Source organism: Punica granatum, chromosome 1 (genome assembly GCF_007655135.1).
Source record: "Punica granatum isolate Tunisia-2019 chromosome 1, ASM765513v2, whole genome shotgun sequence".
NCBI lineage: Eukaryota > Viridiplantae > Streptophyta > Magnoliopsida > Myrtales > Lythraceae > Punica > Punica granatum.
In genome coordinates, this window is record NC_045127.1 from 51,650,806 (window position 1) to 51,668,587 (window position 17,782).

Here is a 17,782-nt window from a genome sequence, read left to right on the forward strand (position 1 = left end):
TTTTATTTATATTATGTATGATGGTTATAAATATGAATTATCACACATATAAATATTAACATATTCAGCTCGAAAAGAATACGTTTATAATTAGATGCGAGTTCTCGAAACTTTGCTTTTCTCTGGATGCAAGTGAGTTTATTAAATTTACATTCTAATTTTTCTCTCATTTTTATCAAATTTTTCATTTTTTATTTTTATCATTTTTTTTTCATATTTCTTTTTCAAGATTGGTGATATGAGTTTCATTTCTCAAAAGGTATTGTTACCGCTATAGAAAAGCTCTCAAAATAATTTCTTCTACCACTAAACACAAAGATTGTTTATTTATTATTTTTGTTTCACTTTTGATTCCCCAAGCAATTTTTCTTTTTAATTTTTAATTATAATTTTTTTTTCAAATTGGTGGAATTATCATGTGCAACGCACGGATTTCACGACTAATATGTGTATATATATATATATATAGATGGGAGAGGGTTAAAAACTAGAGTCGCCTCCTCTAATAATCAGACTACGTCCATTTTTTAAAATTTTTCCAAAATTAAAAAGAAACGCGAAAAATTTTCCAAAAAATTTATCAGGTAAAAATTCCAAAAAAAAAAGAGAAATCAAAAAATACTTAACGGCGCGGGGATGTTCGTGGGTAGAAGAGCTCATTCAGCTTAGGCTTGTTTTGGGAGTATTGTTACTGACAGAAAAATACTGAAATAAAATTACTAAAAAATAAGTTAAAGGTAAAAAATATAATTATTAATATTTAAAATAGAATAAGCAGAACCTATTTTTGCAACTGTAATTTCGATTGTGAAATCTCCCGGCACTCCCAAAGCAACTCTAAGCTCCCAAAGCAGCTCTAAGCTGACAATTGGCAGACCTTTCAGCCATGTTGTTGACTTTCTGAGCGTGTCCACAGAGGAATTGTGACTAATCTTAGAAGGGAAGGGAAGGAAAGGAAGAAAGAACTCTTACTTTGCTTTGATGCTTGACTGCGGTGGCTATGGCGGTTCTTGATGCTCTCCCGGTGGAGTGCATCGCCCATATTCTGTCCCTCACGACCCCCCGCGATATCTGTCGATCCTCCGCTGTTTGCCGCTCCTTTCGTGCCGCTGCCTGTTCCGAAGTCGCCTGGGGTAAGTTCCTGCCGCCGGACCTCGATGGCATCACGTCCAGAGCATCATCGCCGTTTGTCCCGCCTTCATCGTCCGGAAAGAGAGATGCCTACTTCCGCCTCTGCGACACCCCTGTCCTCATCGACGGAGGTCTCAAGGTACGATTTTTTTGCTCGTTCTTCAGATGACTGCGGTGGCTGTGCCTGTGGGTATTAGCAGACTTTGCCGCAGCGTACTACGTAGTGATTTCGCTTATGGGGATATCGTTTAATCATATAATGATGTTGGATTGTGCTGTGTTGCTCATGTTGAGCTAACTGGTAGCTTTATTGACCAATGTTTCTCCTGCAATGCCACCTACCACCATGTGCTGTCAATATTTGCCCCACGAAGATGGAAAAGACTCGGGCTTTTCCGGGATTATCCGGAAATCTTATCTGGGTGTTCGCAAGTTTTCGGACTTTAGGCAGATTAGCAGAAAGTGTTTATGGCAAGATTCCATTTGACAATGCTTTGTTTTGAAACGTTTTGATTTCTACCAGATGGTCAGGCTGCTGATATATGTCGAAGCTTCATTGGCAGTCTATGTCTTTATTCTTTATTTGAAGAAAATACTGGCGGGCAGTTGTCATTGTTCAGAAGACTGGCTAGTTTTTTCATGCAGCGCATTCTGATAGTTGTGTAGCAAGTGATGATTCGAAACATGTCTCTCACTGCAACAGAGCTTTTCACTGCATAGACGGACCGGGAAGAAGTGTTTTATGCTCGGAGCGAGGAGTCTCTCGATAGTGTGGGGAGACACTCCTGAGTACTGGAGATGGAGTTCATTTTATCGCTCGAGGTTTTTTCTCATCCCCGGACTGTATTGATCATTGTTCTCTCTTCATTGGTTCCTTGTATCTTATTCAGTTTCTGACACACTACTCTAATTGAAAGATTCTCGGAAGTAGTGGAGCTACGAAGAGTGGCTTGGCTTGAGATTCATGCTAAGGTGGAGACGCGTATGTTGTCCACCAACACTGATTACGGAGCTTACTTTGTCTTCAAGTTCATGGAAGGCAATGATGGATTTGAAAATCTGCCGGTAGAGGTGTCTGTCTTGAACCGCTGCAGTGGTCAGAAGGGTGTCGTTTACTTGGACCCTGATGGAGAACTGAGACAGCAATACCAGATTTCTCTAGAGAAATTCTGGCCCATGTTTGCTGGCAGAGTTTCTCTTGCTGATGTGTGGACGGGGAGGGGGAAGCAACTGCCGCAGGAGAGGGAGGATGGTTGGGCGGAAGTTGAATTGGGTGGGTTCTTTACCTCTGACGAGGAAGATGAGGAAGTACAGATGAGTTTGATGGAGGTAACGAGCACAAAATGGAAATCGGGTCTTATCATCCAGGGAGTTGATATTCGACCAAGAGACAGGATGTAAAGGAATAAATGTTTCTTATAAAATATCGTGTTGTATTGGTATCTCAATAACAGTTAGCCCTCAAAGTGTTTAGGCTAGGAGAGGAGCAGAATCTGCAATCTATATTATCAAATGATAGTATTTGTATACTTCTTTGTTTTTATCGGCTTTCAAAATGCTCGAATGTTTATGAAGGACTAGAACATTAATTTGCTGGCAGGGGACTCATCATAAGGTTTTCTGAGGAATTTTTGTTTTATTTTTGTTGGTGTACTGGGCCAAAAAACAAAAAGCAGTGGAAAATGGAGCTTTACCCGGTGTATATACAATTAAGGCACATTTGCTCGGCAATTTCCTATCATGGAATTTGGCAATTTTGTCCTTTGCACAAAATCGAGGTGATTGATGAAGACACCACAAGCTACAAAGAGGGATCGAGTTAAATATCATTCGAACAACAGATACCATAGACTTCATCAAATCAATGTAGACAGACATTTTAATAATTTGGAAGAATTAAAGAAGCCTGTACATAAAAAATATGCATCATATTGGAGTCGAGAAGAAGTCTCAATGTTGCCCCAGTGTGATAGAGAATACACATTTCCCTCCAAAGGCAAACTGACAGGGAACCTTTCAAAAGGTTTCACCTTGCCCTGCCTAACTGTTCTTGTGGGTCCATTCATTCCCCGTCCTTCATTATTCAATGATAATACTTGCAACTAACAGACATTCCAAGACTGAGACTGCATCTCTGAGAGGCACTAGAATTTACATCGGATCTCTAATGTTGAACCATTGAGAGGTTAGAGATTACTCATTCGGAAAAGCGTTTTCTTTGAAGAGATGGAGAGCGGGGTGGTAGTTGTGGCAGTTGACACGAGCAAGGAGATCACAGGCCGTGTTCTCGAATGGGCAGCGAGGAACGCGATCAAACCTTCTGATGCGCTGTTCCTTCTCGCGGTTCTTCCTTCACGAAAGCACCTAGAGGGCACTAATAGGAACCATCATCAGCCTCGAACTTCCCAGTTTTTCTCCTGTAAGCTTCTCATCATGTTTTTCGATCTTACATGATTCTCTTCTTGGTTCGTGATGATATTTGACTATGCAAGTGTCTGTCAGCCTTGCTCAAGAAGTGGGGCCTCCGGCACATCGAGAAGAACCCCTCGTCTGGTATAAAGGGCCTAATTGACGGGGCCGAGCAAGATAGAGTTAATAAGGTAAAATCTGCCTGTGAGCTTATGATGCAGCAGCTCTTCTTGTCTCACAATCTGCAGAAGGTCAGATTTCCATCCATGCAAAGTTTTATAGTCAATATTTTATTAGAAAGTGGTCATTCCGTAACTAAGTTAGCCACCGGCAATAGGTTCATGGAGAAGTTCGAGTTCTAGCTGACGCACAGATTGGTTCAGTTGCATCGATGGCTGGAGAGCTAGGAGCTACTTGGGTTATCCTAGATAGGTAAGGAAAACATTTTTTTCCTCATATGTGAAGCCTGTGAGATTATGATCCTAATATCAGTAATTCCAGCAAGATCTCATGTCAATTATGCCATCTAAAGCCAGCAATGACAGACTGATAAAATCGACTTTCAAATTTGTTATTCAACCATGCATGATAGTTGATTCAGCTTACGGTAATAAGTGAATGTTGAGGCCGTTTCTCTTATGGGCTGAAGAATGGTAACCCACGCGGTGTGTCAAAAGATATCCCCAGGTTATTGCTGCTTGTTCCCGCCACTTGCCTAAATTTTTTTCTTCTGCCTACTTATATACCTTTCATTGTTCTCGTTTAATTAAACGCAGACATTTAAAGAAAGAAGGCGACTGCTGCTTGAAACAATTGATCTGTAACATCGTAGTCATAGACCACTCCATCCCAAGAATCATGAGATCAGTCAATCCTGCAACGAGCACGAAACTTGATACTTTTGTGAAGTGCTCGGACCATGCTGCTTCTGATATCCTCGGTTTGGTTCCAGTTTCCTCACATAGATCCAGTGAAACTGGCAGTACAGCAACTCAGAGTAGTCTTGGAATAGAAAGCCCAGATTTTAAGAGCAGCCCTTCCAGAACGAATGCAACGCGAAATAGTTCATATATTCATCTAAATTCTCGGTATTTCTCCCATGGAAATAGCAGGAAAGGTAACCATAGTTTCTCTCCTTTGAAGAGTGAACCTCAACCCTTGAATAAAGGATCGAGTTTTAACATCAATCAGCAACCTCAACGAACACCAGCGGGGCCTATGGATGGAAAAAGGAAAAGCTATAGTGGACCTCTGAAGACTGGAAGTGGTTAGTAACAGATACAAATACACATTATATGAATTATATGGAAGACTTAATAGTTTGTAGCTTTGATTGTGAAGCAGACATGAAGAAGGGATCCAATCTCGCAGCATTATATGCACTTCCAGCTCCAGCAAGAAGATCAATTGACTCGTCGAATTTATTACGTTCAATGACGCTAATATCAAATCCATCAAATGGCATAATTCCTAGAGAAGACTACCCAGGCAGCCTTAACAGTGGAGCACCCAAAGTTCCTGCCCTTATGGATATTGGAAGAACCTCGAGCATTAGAAGGGCCATGGATCTTTCAATAAAACATCCACCAACTCCACCTCTCTGTTCCATTTGTAAGCATAAAGCCCCTCACTTTGGCAAAGCTCCTAGGAAGTTCAGCCACGAAGAGATCGAAACAGCCACAAATGGGTTTGCATTTGAAAACTTCTTGGCCGAGGGAGGATGCAGTTCTGTGTACAGAGGAGTCTTACATGACGGGCAAGTTATTGCGGTGAAGCAACCGAAGTTTCTGAGTGCTCAGACCGCATCAGAGTTCTGCTCCGAGGTTGAAGTTCTGAGCTGTGCTCAACACAAGAACTTGGTGATGTTGGTAGGCTACTGTATCGAGATAGAGTGGCTCCTTGTGTATGAGTTTGTCTGCAATGGTTCATTGGACAAACACTTGTATGGTATAGTTTGATCTTCACACCTATGCTCTTTTGATTCATCTCTATATACATATCATCGAACAAATAAAATTTACAGGGAAAGATATAGAAGAGGTCATGGCTTGGCATAATAGGATGAAGGTCGCGAGAGGAGCTGCTAGAGGTTTAAGATATCTTCACGAAGATTGCAGAGTAGGTTGCATCATACACAGAGACTTCAGACCCAATAACATCCTCCTCACCCATGATTTTGAACCCATGGCAAGTCTCTATCTCATCTTTATCTGCTACTACTTTTACATGCTTTGCTCCGCTGCATTATTAGCCTAAAGCAAATGCAGATGATGATCGTATTCAAAATAGGTGGGAGATTTTGGTCTAGCAAGGTGGCAAGCAGATGGACAGCTAGCTGAGGAGACACGAGTGCTCGGTTCATTTGGGTATTATATTGCAAATCTGGTCACTGACAATTATTGATATGTGGTTATGTGAGGTCGAAGTTCGTTCTTTGCTGAATGAAAATATGTTTTATGTAGGTACCTGGCTCCTGAGTATACGCAAAGTGGGCTTATAACAGAGAAAGCCGATGTATATGCATATGGAGTCGTTTTGCTGGAGCTCCTAAGTGGCTATAAAGCCACTGAGTTCTCGAGGAACACGGGAAAACAATTCGTGCCTGAGTGGGTAGGTCTTCAAAATGCCACATTTAATATAAGACGTGGCCTGCACCAATCACTGACTAACTATATCATGCAGGGTCTTCCATTGCTCCGGGAAGGGGTGATTGAAGAACTAATTGACCGTCGATTGGTAAACGAGTACGTTAACAAGGAAGTGAAGTCCATGATTCATGTTGCTGAGCTATGCCTCTTGCCGGTGCCTGAGCAGAGGCCGAGGATGTCTCAGGTTCCATTTCTATTTCAGAGCCTCCAATGTGAATAGTGAAAGCATTCTGATCGATATATATCACGCAACTCTCCCGTGTTCAGATTGAAAATTTATTGCCGAGGATTTTCTATGTTTCTGCAGGTTCTGAAAATACTGGACGGAGATATGCCCAGCAACATGGTACATGGGTATGAACAGCAGCAATCTTTTCCTTACGCAAATGAGAAGATGGGCAGAAACACCAGTTCACATTTGACACAGCTGATGAGTTCTACAATTCGAAGTCCTGCACTGACGAGTGAACGGAGAAAGAGTAGTGAAGAAATTATAGCCAACTCTACCTTTGTCTCCAATGGTTATCGCGAGGAAGCAGATAGTTGTCATGCTTTGAAGCAATCTGAAAATGTTGTTAGTGAAGAATATCAGGCATATTTGCAGGGTTCACTGGCCAAATTCATTCAGAATATGAACGTAGACTGAAGATCACGGATTTGTGAAGAGTTGGATATGAGATGTGAATAGTATCATAAGATAATGAACGGACTTCAAACATGCACTGAACTGTGCTCTTTGTCTTATATCTTGTCGAATTTAAGAAATTTCTCACTCACTCATCTAATGATTGTCGTGAAAGTTTGGAGCTTATGTGGTCTATATCATAGTCTGAAAGATTCTTCGGTTGCGGTTAAGAATAACCACAGAATCTCAAAATAGACATTGTGACAATTGATAAACTATGAAGAAACAAAATAACCTCATAGACCCAGCACAAAATATTAGATATACAGACACTGGAATAAAAGCGAAGCTTTTAAGTAGTTGTACTTTTTGGCTGTTGCAACAACACGAAACATAAATTTAAAGGATCTCATTACATCTCCGTGTTTGAGAGGCCGTTCAGTGCTGTGAAGCATCTGGATTAATCAAAGAATTTGAAGGAGTTGCAGGTGCCTTCTTGTGGCTAAGGACTGTCTGAGAGTTGAAACTCAAAAACTTCGACCCTCAACTTCTTGTCCTCTCCTGGAAGGTTAAACTTCACCCTGGGATCATGCAACCTTAACCCACTTTTCTTGATGCAAGACTTCAGCTTGCCCGAGGTTTTATGTGAATCACAAAGATCTGTGCTGCAAGTATTTACTGGAACTAGATCATAACCATTGGTGTCACGTATCCTGAACTCCTTGCAATGGTACTCCTGTCTCTTAAGCCGGTCTCTATTTCCTGAAGTTCTCAGCTGATCAGAAGAGTACGAGCAGCCGTTGGTGAACTGATTATGGTCTTGCTGCTTTGGAGCCAATTCCTTGGAATGATCACTGACATTAAGAGGATGATTTAGAGCAGAATCTCCTCTTCTGCAGTCTCTGAGGTTGTAGTTCTTTGTATTCTCGCATGCATCAACTGAGAATTTTCTTTTTGGAAGACAGCGGAAGGGAGTCAAGTCGGGGGAGGACTCCTCAATATCTTTGGAACCTTTGTTTTGCAGCTGAAAAGTGAATTCCACTGCTGATCTCTGGTCAATGAACTCACCAGGACTCTGCTTCTTTGAGTTCATTTCTTCGTGATTTGGCAATCGTGCATCTTCTCTTGTGGCTTCGCACAGCTTGCAACTCTCCCCATTCAATGATAGTCCTCTTAGGAGCCGATGAATGCGAGCTACCTCAGCAGGAGTTTTATAATGGTATTCAGGTTGCTCTGTTGAACGAGGATGCCTTTCCCGACCCTGACACCGTCTGTCAGCAAACTCATGACTATTTCGATGTTTGTTGAATCCCATCATAGAATGAGCATCTCCTGATGGTTTCTTGCCAATGAACTGTTGCGGAAACTGCTTTTTTGAGCTCATTACGCCTGACCCATGCCCATAAACTGATCTGGCATCTCCTCGCCCACGTTCCTCAAGTTTCCGATTCTCAGAACTTTTGTCACGATCCGGAGACCGTCTTCTCACAAACTGATGCAAATGTGATGTCTCGATTGAGGACTCCTCAGACAAGTACGATTCAAGTCGATTCTGAACAGACTTTTCGCCTGGGAAATCAATTTTCAGACGCTCCCGGTGCTTGGCTCTAGCCTTGCCAGAAGACCTGACTGTACTTCTCTCACACAGTCCAGAGCTGTGAGCCTCTTCTGGGCATCTGGACTGCTCCGGGCACTCTTTTGATTGCAACAAGCGGCGGATTGTATTGTATGGGACGACATAGAAAACATCCCCAGGTTGCAGAAGCGACTCCGGTCGGACAACGATCCAAGGATACTTGAACACATCGGGACGAGTCACACAGTGTCTCGGGTACTTGTCCATGATCTCAGCCGCAGTAATTGGTCTATCATGGGTCTCCACAATCCCACCAGGATGGACCAGCTTCAGCAGAGTCCTTTTCCTCGTCATGGAAACGATCGACATGTCTTGTGGTGGATGTTTCGAATCAGGAGGAGCAGAGGAGGAAGAAGAGCAAAACTTTACACTAAGCCGAAGCTACTATCTACAGCAGACAGGTTCGGGTTGCGGATGCTTCTATAATTGAGGATCTCTTTGTTATTGATGAAAACAATGTTACATTCTTGTCTGAATCAAAGATTCATAGTTGAATGAGGAGATTATCTTAGGTTATGGGGGCCTGTTTTGTCTCTTGTCAATGGATCATCTTATCTGATGTGGACTCCTAGCCTATGATTGTGTCTTGGGCTCTTACCCCAATTAGGATGCTTCCCCTGCCACTCTCTGAGATTGAAATATCATTAGTCATATTAGGCACTGAAGATTTTATCACATATGGTTTTCTAGGACAGTTGGCATAGTCTTTGGGGTACCTAGGAAGACAAGATTATCTATACATGTGATGCGACTATCCGCAATCAATGATTTAAACAAAGAGACCATGGTTCGGTCACCTTCCAATTACATAATTTCCAGAAAACAGAGTATTTTGGATATGATCCTTGAAAAGCTTGGGCTAGTCATGAATCTTGCATTCCAAAAAGTAATAAGCCCTACCGAGCAATGTATATATGATGAACGAGTACTACATTATACTTGACAGTAATTGAATCATGCCACGCGAGGAAAAAGATCAAAAGTTTTCATCAGGTTTGACGTTTCATATTTCAATAGGATAGCCATTCCAATACAAGGAGGGCAAAAACAGGCTTGAGCATCGGCGGGTTTGCAGCAGACTCCTGCTTCTCTCTCCCACAACAGCAGCCACTCAACTCCTGGATCCAATTGAGCAACCATAACACAAACATAAGCATACATTGGGAAGGAAAGCTCACTCCAGTCCCCAGAAGTTGTAGTTGGACAGCTCAGGAATGGCAAAACTATTCCGCACGCTTGTTGCTATGACTGGTTAGTAACTTAGTAGCCTTGCTTGCTGGGACATTCCGATGCCCTGTGACCACTCCGTCCACAAATGAAACAGGCACCGCCAAAGCTTCTGTTAAACAGGAGTAATATTACATGTCACAGCATGGCTACATTAGTAATCAGAAGACTTGTGCAAGAATCCCATTTGTCAGGCAGAAAACATTGTAAATAGCCTCAATGTTGAATAACATGCAGCTCAACATACTCCGCTTACTATGCGGAGCAACATGAAGATGCCATAAAATAATCAACTGAGCAAAGAGTGTTAGTTTGATTCTGCGGTTTTTGTTTCAATTAAAGGGTTCCATGAGGAAGGAGAGAAATATACCTGTCTCGAGATGAAGGTGACCTGCTGCTTGATGATCTTCTACCCCCAATAAGCCAGTCATCATCGCTTTTTCTTGATATGCGGGACCAGCTATTTTCAGTTCTACTACCTCGTCCTCCACGCCTAAACGAAAAATCATCCTCATCAGCATCGGAATCCCGACCACCTCCCCAGCCCCGAGAGGAGGATCTGAATCCCCCTCTCCTGTCCCTAGGGCTCCCTCGGCGACTGCGATCTCGGCTAGAAAATCTGCCATAGAAATCGTTCGGTGGCCCATCATCTTGCAAAGCAGGCAACTGCAACCCCAAGAATAAAAAATAACTATATGAATTCTAATACCATCACAAAACTTGTGCTTAAAGCTAGTGAAATGAAATAAAAAATAAGCAACCTTAGCGATCTTTGAAATTGTATTTCCAGGTGGGACTTGCTTGTCCAGCAGTTCTTTAGCGATCTCCTCTGGAATATCAAAAACTGCTGCTTGTACCTGAGATTAGCAACATTGGTGATGTTGAATTGTGTTAGTATCCACAAAAGAAATATGGGAAATTAAAGAAGCGGCCTTTCAATAAGACAGACCTTTTCGTCTGCAATGAGATAGATCTTCCCGACTTCATCTGCAGCTGCCGGATAAACATCAGATAGGAAGCCAGTAACAGATCGAGCAGATAGGAACCCTCTGGAATAGGCAGGATCACGAGTCAACTGCAATGTAACCCATCCCTGCAACAAAACAACCCACTCTTTTATCTGGATAGTACACAATTAAACTCATAATCTCAGTATTAGCATTCAATAAACTAGTCTTCACAAACAAGAGATGCAGTGACCGTCTGGAATTGTTTTCAATTCTTTTTTTCCCAAACACCATGATTTTGGCAATCAACTTTTGAAGCAGTTTTGAGGTATAGATAAATTTTCCTAAAAGGGTATATCGTAACAAATTCTTGGAAACCATTTTAGAAAAGATTTCATACACCTCAAGGGAATTTCTAAAATCATCCCTAATAAGGCCATTAGCTTGTAGTAATCACTGAGCATTTACCTGCTCATGATTGATAAGAGACCGGGATGATGGAGGTTTGGAGAATCCACTTAGATGAGCCAAAGCAGCAGCAAGAGCATCCACACCCTTCTCATCAATCAGTCTTTGAGCTGTTGGAGCGAAGAAGCCTATAGACTCGGGATGAACACCATTAAGTGTGGCAACAACGTGCTCCGCAGATGATTCCAGTACCTCCTGAATAGCTGGTGGGCCAATAAATTCGAACTTGCAGCCAACATCCCGTTCAAGTGATCTAACTGTCCTTCTCTGGCTACTCGTATACATTAAAATGGCAGTACCTTCTTTCCCTGCACGTCCTGTTCTTCCCGAGCGATGAACAAATGTCTCGGGATCATTGGGCAGTTCATAGTGAATAATCTGGAATGGTAATGAAGAGGTAATCAATTCCCATCACTAGAACAAACCTCAGCGGCACTTTACATTCCAGTGGCAATAATCATCCAAGCAATTGAATGATAACAAACTAGGGAACATACCAAATCAACATTAGGGATGTCAAGTCCTCGAGCTGCGACATCGGTGGCAACAAGAACTGTGAATTTTCCTTGCCGGAAACCATTCAGAGTCCTCTCTCTTTGATGCTGAGATATATCTCCATGCAAGGCTTCAGAAGCGATGCTATTGGTCAATGCCAGCGAGACCTCGTCAGCATCTCGTTTTGTTTGAGTAAAAACAATGGTCTTCCCTCCTTTTGCATAGACCTAAAGACAAATACACAGCCAGAAAGCAAATCAGGTCCTCCAATTTCTTAGAAAGGTGACAGCACTTATACGAGAAAGAGCCAATGGCTATGAATCCTACCGTAATAAGATCGCTTAGCATGGTCCGTTTTGAAGTTGGAGTGGCCGATATAGCATAGAGTTGGATTCCCTCGGCAAGCTTTTCATCTTGATCTCCAACCTAGAATGACAAAACAAGATTGTTATGTCTTGACCTGACTGATGGACAACCAAGGTATGGACGTAGCTAAAAGAGCCATTAGATTGGACCAATAGTTTCTTATCACCAAAGTCAGAAGACCGCCCTTTTGCATTTTCAACTTCCAAATTATAACTTAGTAGAAACTCCAGATAACTTACTTTAAAATGCAATATTGAAAAGAAAATTGCATAGACAGGGTGAGAGCTATGAAGAAGAAATTTACCAAGTCAATTGTCAAAGGATTGTTCAAGTATTTCCTAGCTAATTTCTTCACCCAACCAGGCATAGTGGCAGAGAAAAGCATGCTCTGCCTTTCTGCAGGTAATTTTTGCAAGATGACTTCCACGTCCTCCTCAAAACCAACTGCAAGCATCTGATCAGCTTCATCGAGAACCAAATATTCAACCTCCCCTAGTTTGAGGCTGTTCCCATTTATCAAATCAATAATTCGACCAGGTGTCCCGACCACCACATCAACCCCACGGGAAAGAGCATTCTGCTGGGTAATGTAAGAAACTCCTCCATAGACGCACACAGTATTCAAATAGGGCGCTGATTCCTTGATCTCTTTCTCTACTTGCTTCGCCAACTCTCTAGTAGGCGCTAGGACCAAAGCTCGAGGAAGCCGCCCTCTCCTGAATGACAACGAAAACCATACTGCTCATGAAAAGACAAGCTAATACATGGCAGGTTTGCAAAAACCAATGCGTCAGAAATAGTGTACTACCTGGTGCTTTTTTGGGTGTCGTCTTGGGTGAGCCGCTTGATTATGGGGATTCCGAAGGCCAATGTCTTCCCTGTTCCGGTCTTTGCACGAGCAATTAAGTCTCGGGCTTCAAGCGCAGGCATCAACACGGCCCTCTGATTGTCAAGAGCATTAGAGGAGTATTATTAGTCTCTAGCAACAACTGAATGTTATGCATAACAAAGAGATAAAGGAACTCAGAAACAGCAAAACATCAGAACAAGCATGTAACACAAAGAGCTATAAACCTCAAGGAAACATACAAGAAGCTGAGAAAGGTCCGGCCTTCGCCACAATTTTCGGAAAACAGACAAGAAATGGTGAAAGCAGCAAAGACCTGAATGGGGAAGAGATGGGTAATCCCACGCTTCTCCAGTGACTCGACGAGCCGCTGAGGCAAACCCAGCTTGGAAATAGCAAGCTCGTCCTCGCTGACACCACCAGAGCCCTCACTCTCCGACACGAAATCATCGCCCTCGCCGACCTCAAGGTCCTCCTCCTCCTCGGAGAACCCACTTCCCAAGTTCTTGAACGCCTCCTCGCTGAGGACGGAGTTGGGAGTGGCGATAGCGCAGGGGACGAAGCCGCTCCGGCTGCCCTTGAACCCACCAAAGGGGGGTCTGCGGGCATTGCCCTCGCTGCTGCCGGGGCCGGTCACCAAGGAATTGAAGTGGGGTTTGTCAGAGAAGGGCAGGGAGGCCGGGGAAGCTGCTGCGGGTAGTGGGGTGGGCTTTCTTGAGAGCTCAAGGGAGGGGGTCTGGTAGAAGAAGGACAGCCCAGTAATGCTAGACGCCATGAATGGAGTTGAACTGAGCTGAGAAGGATTCAGCAGAGATAGAAAGGAGATATTTTGCTGGGAAGGGGGAAGGAGGAGGAAGGGATGGATGGATGGATGGATGGATGGATAGGGTGGTGGAAAAGGGCGGAGGAGTTGCCGCCCAGAGATAAGCCTACAAAGAGAGAGAGGCTCGGCAGCAGTAAATGTATGGCCTCCCAATCCCCACCTCTCTTGCTCTTCTTATAATCCGTATAAGGGCAGGGCAGGGCAGCCGCTTTGTTTAATATCTTTCTTTTCTTTCTTTTTTTTTTAAATGTGTATACAATGGTTATTATGTGAAAGAATGATTAGCCAAAATCAAGAATGATAATATCATGGTCGAAAAATAAATAATAAGCCCTTTTTTTCATGGGCCATATGTGTAATGTAAATTCGAATCTAATCGGTGTTGTGTTGCACATTCTTGATTGTGTAATTGGCTTTCGATTTCGTGGATATTGTCGAAGAAGATAATCGCATCGATACAAAAAAATGTCGGAAATAATGTTAATTTATTATCTTCTTTGATAGAAAGTAACAGGTTTTAGGAATGCAATGAATTATTTTAGGAGGAAAATATAATTTCATATGTCTCATGTTATTGTCTAGAGTTGTCATCATGCATAATGTGTCAAGACTTTTATTAGAAAACGTAGAGTTTTAAATGCAAAAAATTGATATATTTTACGAAATGATATCATGCCATTAAAGTAAAAACAGTGCAAAAAATTGTCTCCGAATCATATTGCAATTTTCTAACACCACGAGGACTTTACAAACTGGTATTTGTATAACACTACGATCATCTTCTCTCAAATCATTCATATGATTCGGCTACGAATCATTGGCCCTCGCTCATTCAACTTGGTAGAGACTTCGATTTCGAACATGGACTTTTTTTCCCCTTGAAAAATGTTTGATCTATTTACTTGGTGGCTAACTTATACCCGTCAACTTTCTTTTCTTCTAGCTCTCTGGAGAGAAAAAAAAAAAACAATGGGAAAAGAAGGGAAAGAAAAGGAATTATTAATTTTTGCAAGTGTTTGTTTAATTAATTTTTAATGGAAATTATTATTGCGATCAGAGCTCTTAGGAGTGCCGTCATTATTGTGTGCCAGTGGAGCAACAATCCAACCTAGCAATCCCCACAGTTTCTTCCCTCTTCCTCTTCCTCTTCCAAGTCTCCTCCTCACGGATCGATAACTCCTCCCCCGGCCCGCGACGGCGACGAGGTTGGTTCCGTTGATTCCCTTCTCAAAATCCCTTCTTTATCCGTTCTATATGTGTTCTTCAATTCGGCCCAGATTAATAGATTAATCTTGCTTATCAAGCTAATTCGTTTGTCGTAGTTCCGAAATCACTCTTCCTCCAGTTAGTTTGCTTCCGTGCTTCATTCGCGATGTTCAAATTACGCCAAAGCCCCATTTTTGCGGATCCCTGAAGCAGAAAGATAGGAAATTTGAGCGATTAGGGGTAAGCTTCAACGCTAATGCTGGAAGTCTTGTACGTGGGCAGGTGATTCCGGAGTTGGGATTGGGTTAAGTTGGCAAATGCCTCGGGATCAGTGGGCTAGCTTCACAATTGAGAAGCGAATTTCAGTGTAGAGTTGGCTCGGTGCCTTCATTTCGGTTAGTATGATCGACCCTTATTTTATTGAGGATTTGTTTGCGTTTTGGGTTTTCAATGAGATGATGGGTGCTGTTGAATTTTAGGGGCAGAGGATTGGTGGACAAGAAGCCCGGAATGGCCGAGTTCGTCTCGATTTTTTTCGACATTATCGCTTTTCTGTGCACTGCTGGGGCCATCGGCTTGGCGCTTTGGCACATATACATGCATCTTGTGAATTACACTGAGCCTACTTACCAGAGATACATCGTCCGCATCATTTTCATGGTTCCTGTAAGTGTATTTTGTTGCTCAAAACTTGAATTCTGCAGAAAGCTTGCCACTTTAAGGTCCTAGTTTGGTTGGACTCCAATTGAAACTAGCATCACGTATTTGTAGTAGAGCTAAATACAAGGGAAATAAAGTAGTTTCAATGCCAGAATAATTCTGAGCACTGTACTTGAAGAATTTCTTATCGTTAATGTCAGTTATTGGTTGCCATCTTTGACAGGTATATGCATTGATGTCTTTCTTGTCCCTCGTATTGCCTAGCAGTTCAATTTACTTCAATTCAATCAGAGAAGTGTGAGTCTACAGAACCTTCCTTATATTCTTTTCCGGAAAAGTCCTTTTCTTCTCTAATATCTATTTTGTGCCTTTCCCAACCCTTTTACCAAAATTCCATTTTTTCCAAGTGTAAATCTACCTTTTATTCATCAATTACTGTATTTAAGTTCTCCTGATTTCTATTTATCAACCCTTCAGATATGAAGCCTGGGTGATCTATAATTTTCTGTCTTTGTGCCTTGCCTGGGTCGGTGGGCCTGGAGCTGTGGTGCTGAGTTTAAGTGGTCGGATCATGAAGCCATCATGGTTACTGATGACGTGCTGCTTGCCTCCTATATCATTGGACGGGTAAGCATAATCCATTTATAGTTTCATCAAGTCATTCTCGAATGCTTCTTCTACTGGGCTGTTATTGATGGTTTATCACATTTCTGCAACTTTTGATGCAGGCGTTTTATAAGAAGGTGCAAGCAAGGATGTCTGCAGTTTGTGATACTGAAGCCCATTTTGGTGGTTGTGACGCTCATACTCTATGCTAAAGGGAAATATCATGATGGAAATTTCAGTCCGAGCCAATCGTATCTCTACCTTACTATCATCTATACTATATCATACTCACTGGCACTGTATGCATTGGCGCTCTTTTATGTAGCGTGCAAAGATCTGCTTCAGCCATTTAATCCAGTTCCAAAGTTCGTCATCATTAAATCTGTTGTTTTCTTAACTTATTGGCAGGTATTTTATTTATTTATTTACCTAATCTTTTGTGAGCTCAGACTTTGGACTAAAATTTTGCATTTTATCCTGTACATTCAGCTCCATTTACGTTTGCTTCCATGAGTTGAATGCTATGTGATGTGTATTGGCATTGTTGTCTCATATTTATTGCATGGAAAAGTTTCTATAGGCAGCCACATCATTGCTTGTTTTGCTAAGTCTGTATTCGTGTGAGGACATGCTTGAGCAAAGTATCAATAGTTTAGATGATTTGGTGGTTGTTTTCGGCAATCAAATTATTGTTCTATCATTGAATCATTGTAGGGCGTCTTGGTGTTTCTTGCTGCAAAGTCCAGACTCATCAAGGATGCAGATGAAGCTGCTCGGTTTCAGGACTTCATAATATGTGTCGAGATGCTCATTGCCGCTCTTGGTCATTTATATGCTTTTCCCTACAAAGAGTATGCCAGTGCAAACATTGGAGGATCTCCTGGCTTTACAAAAAGCCTTGCTCATGCCCTGATGTTGAATGACTTTTACCACGACACTGTCCACCAGGTAAATCCTTGAAGCTTCTTATTGAGTCTTCCATCTAATTTTTACCTACTCACTGATTCTGCTTATGCTGCATCTGGAAATGTTCTCGCAGTTTGCACCGACTTATCACGAATATGTTCTCTACAACCATGGTGACGGTGATGAGGGAACTAGGAAGTATCGATCGCGAACCTTTGTGCCCACTGGGCAGGAGATGGATGCAGTTAGAAGAAATAAACACATGCTTGGAAGCAAGGGGGATGAAATACAACTTTCGAGCCTTTCCTCTTCCGCTACAAGCACTCCAAAGGCTTCCACGACTGCTCCCAATTCAGAGACCATGAAATCTTCTCTTCTCGTCGACATCTCAAGCTCTTCCTCCGTGCCTTATGACATGTCACTCATTGATTTAGACTATTCTCCAAAGGCTTCTCCTGCCAATGAAACTGGAAAAAGGTGAGAAAGAAACAAGCATGTCATTCCCTGTTTTATGAGGAATGGTAAATGCAAGACAGAGGGAGAAGAGAGGGAAGCGTCTCGTTTTGGACCTGTAAGCCACATTCATCCCAGGGTATGTTACGATGCCTTCGCTGATTTAGGTTTCTCTTTTTAGTGGTTGGTTTGTCCGATGTGCATTGTAGATACGAAGAACTGTGATTACACAATTGGTGTACTGCCAAGATGTATGTTGATACAACTGATTTACAGAATCGATTTTTTTTCCTCCCCCATCATATTCAAGATCTTAGTCCTCTGCCAAT

General features: G+C 42.3%; 4 protein-coding genes across 7 annotated transcripts; 3 read left to right on the forward strand and 1 right to left on the reverse strand.

Annotated features, from left to right (window-relative positions):
• The first annotated feature begins 824 nt into the window (after positions 1 to 824).
• Positions 825 to 2,739, forward strand: LOC116192052 (putative F-box protein PP2-B12). The gene is made up of 3 exons (XM_031520463.1): positions 825 to 1,270; positions 1,835 to 1,953; positions 2,049 to 2,739. The coding sequence occupies exons 1-3, from the start codon at positions 1,001 to 1,003 to the stop codon at positions 2,530 to 2,532; spliced, it is 873 nt and encodes a 290-aa protein (XP_031376323.1). The 5' UTR covers positions 825 to 1,000; the 3' UTR covers positions 2,533 to 2,739.
• A 404-nt stretch (positions 2,740 to 3,143) lies between these two features.
• Positions 3,144 to 6,968, forward strand: LOC116192053 (proline-rich receptor-like protein kinase PERK10). The gene is made up of 10 exons (XM_031520464.1): positions 3,144 to 3,550; positions 3,634 to 3,791; positions 3,878 to 3,972; positions 4,317 to 4,807; positions 4,885 to 5,487; positions 5,564 to 5,727; positions 5,830 to 5,906; positions 6,003 to 6,150; positions 6,223 to 6,372; positions 6,496 to 6,968. Exons 1-10 carry the CDS (start codon positions 3,358 to 3,360, stop codon positions 6,832 to 6,834), a joined length of 2,418 nt encoding a protein of 805 aa, XP_031376324.1. The 5' UTR covers positions 3,144 to 3,357; the 3' UTR covers positions 6,835 to 6,968.
• Positions 6,969 to 9,288: 2,320 nt separating this feature from the next.
• On the reverse strand, positions 9,289 to 13,777 carry LOC116192054 (DEAD-box ATP-dependent RNA helicase 3, chloroplastic). The gene is made up of 10 exons (XM_031520465.1): positions 13,116 to 13,777; positions 12,761 to 12,894; positions 12,257 to 12,668; positions 11,914 to 12,012; positions 11,589 to 11,813; positions 11,092 to 11,469; positions 10,626 to 10,769; positions 10,438 to 10,533; positions 10,047 to 10,342; positions 9,289 to 9,788 (listed from the first exon to the last, which is right to left on the reverse strand). Exons 1-10 carry the CDS (start codon positions 13,572 to 13,574, stop codon positions 9,710 to 9,712), a joined length of 2,322 nt encoding a protein of 773 aa, XP_031376325.1. The 5' UTR covers positions 13,575 to 13,777; the 3' UTR covers positions 9,289 to 9,709.
• Positions 13,778 to 14,673: 896 nt separating this feature from the next.
• Positions 14,674 to 17,755, forward strand: LOC116192055 (transmembrane protein 184B). Of its 4 annotated transcripts, none has more exons than XM_031520466.1 (8): positions 14,674 to 14,827; positions 15,111 to 15,223; positions 15,308 to 15,494; positions 15,712 to 15,785; positions 15,966 to 16,115; positions 16,217 to 16,502; positions 16,809 to 17,042; positions 17,134 to 17,755. In XM_031520466.1, the coding sequence occupies exons 3-8, from the start codon at positions 15,339 to 15,341 to the stop codon at positions 17,479 to 17,481; spliced, it is 1,248 nt and encodes a 415-aa protein (XP_031376326.1). In that variant the 5' UTR covers positions 14,674 to 14,827; positions 15,111 to 15,223; positions 15,308 to 15,338; the 3' UTR covers positions 17,482 to 17,755. The 4 variants fall into 4 exon arrangements, with proteins under 4 accessions (XP_031376326.1, XP_031376329.1, XP_031376327.1 ...); XM_031520469.1 differs by having other exon boundaries at positions 15,314 to 15,494; XM_031520467.1 differs by having other exon boundaries at positions 14,676 to 14,827; positions 14,945 to 15,223.
• Positions 17,756 to 17,782: the final 27 nt, after the last annotated feature.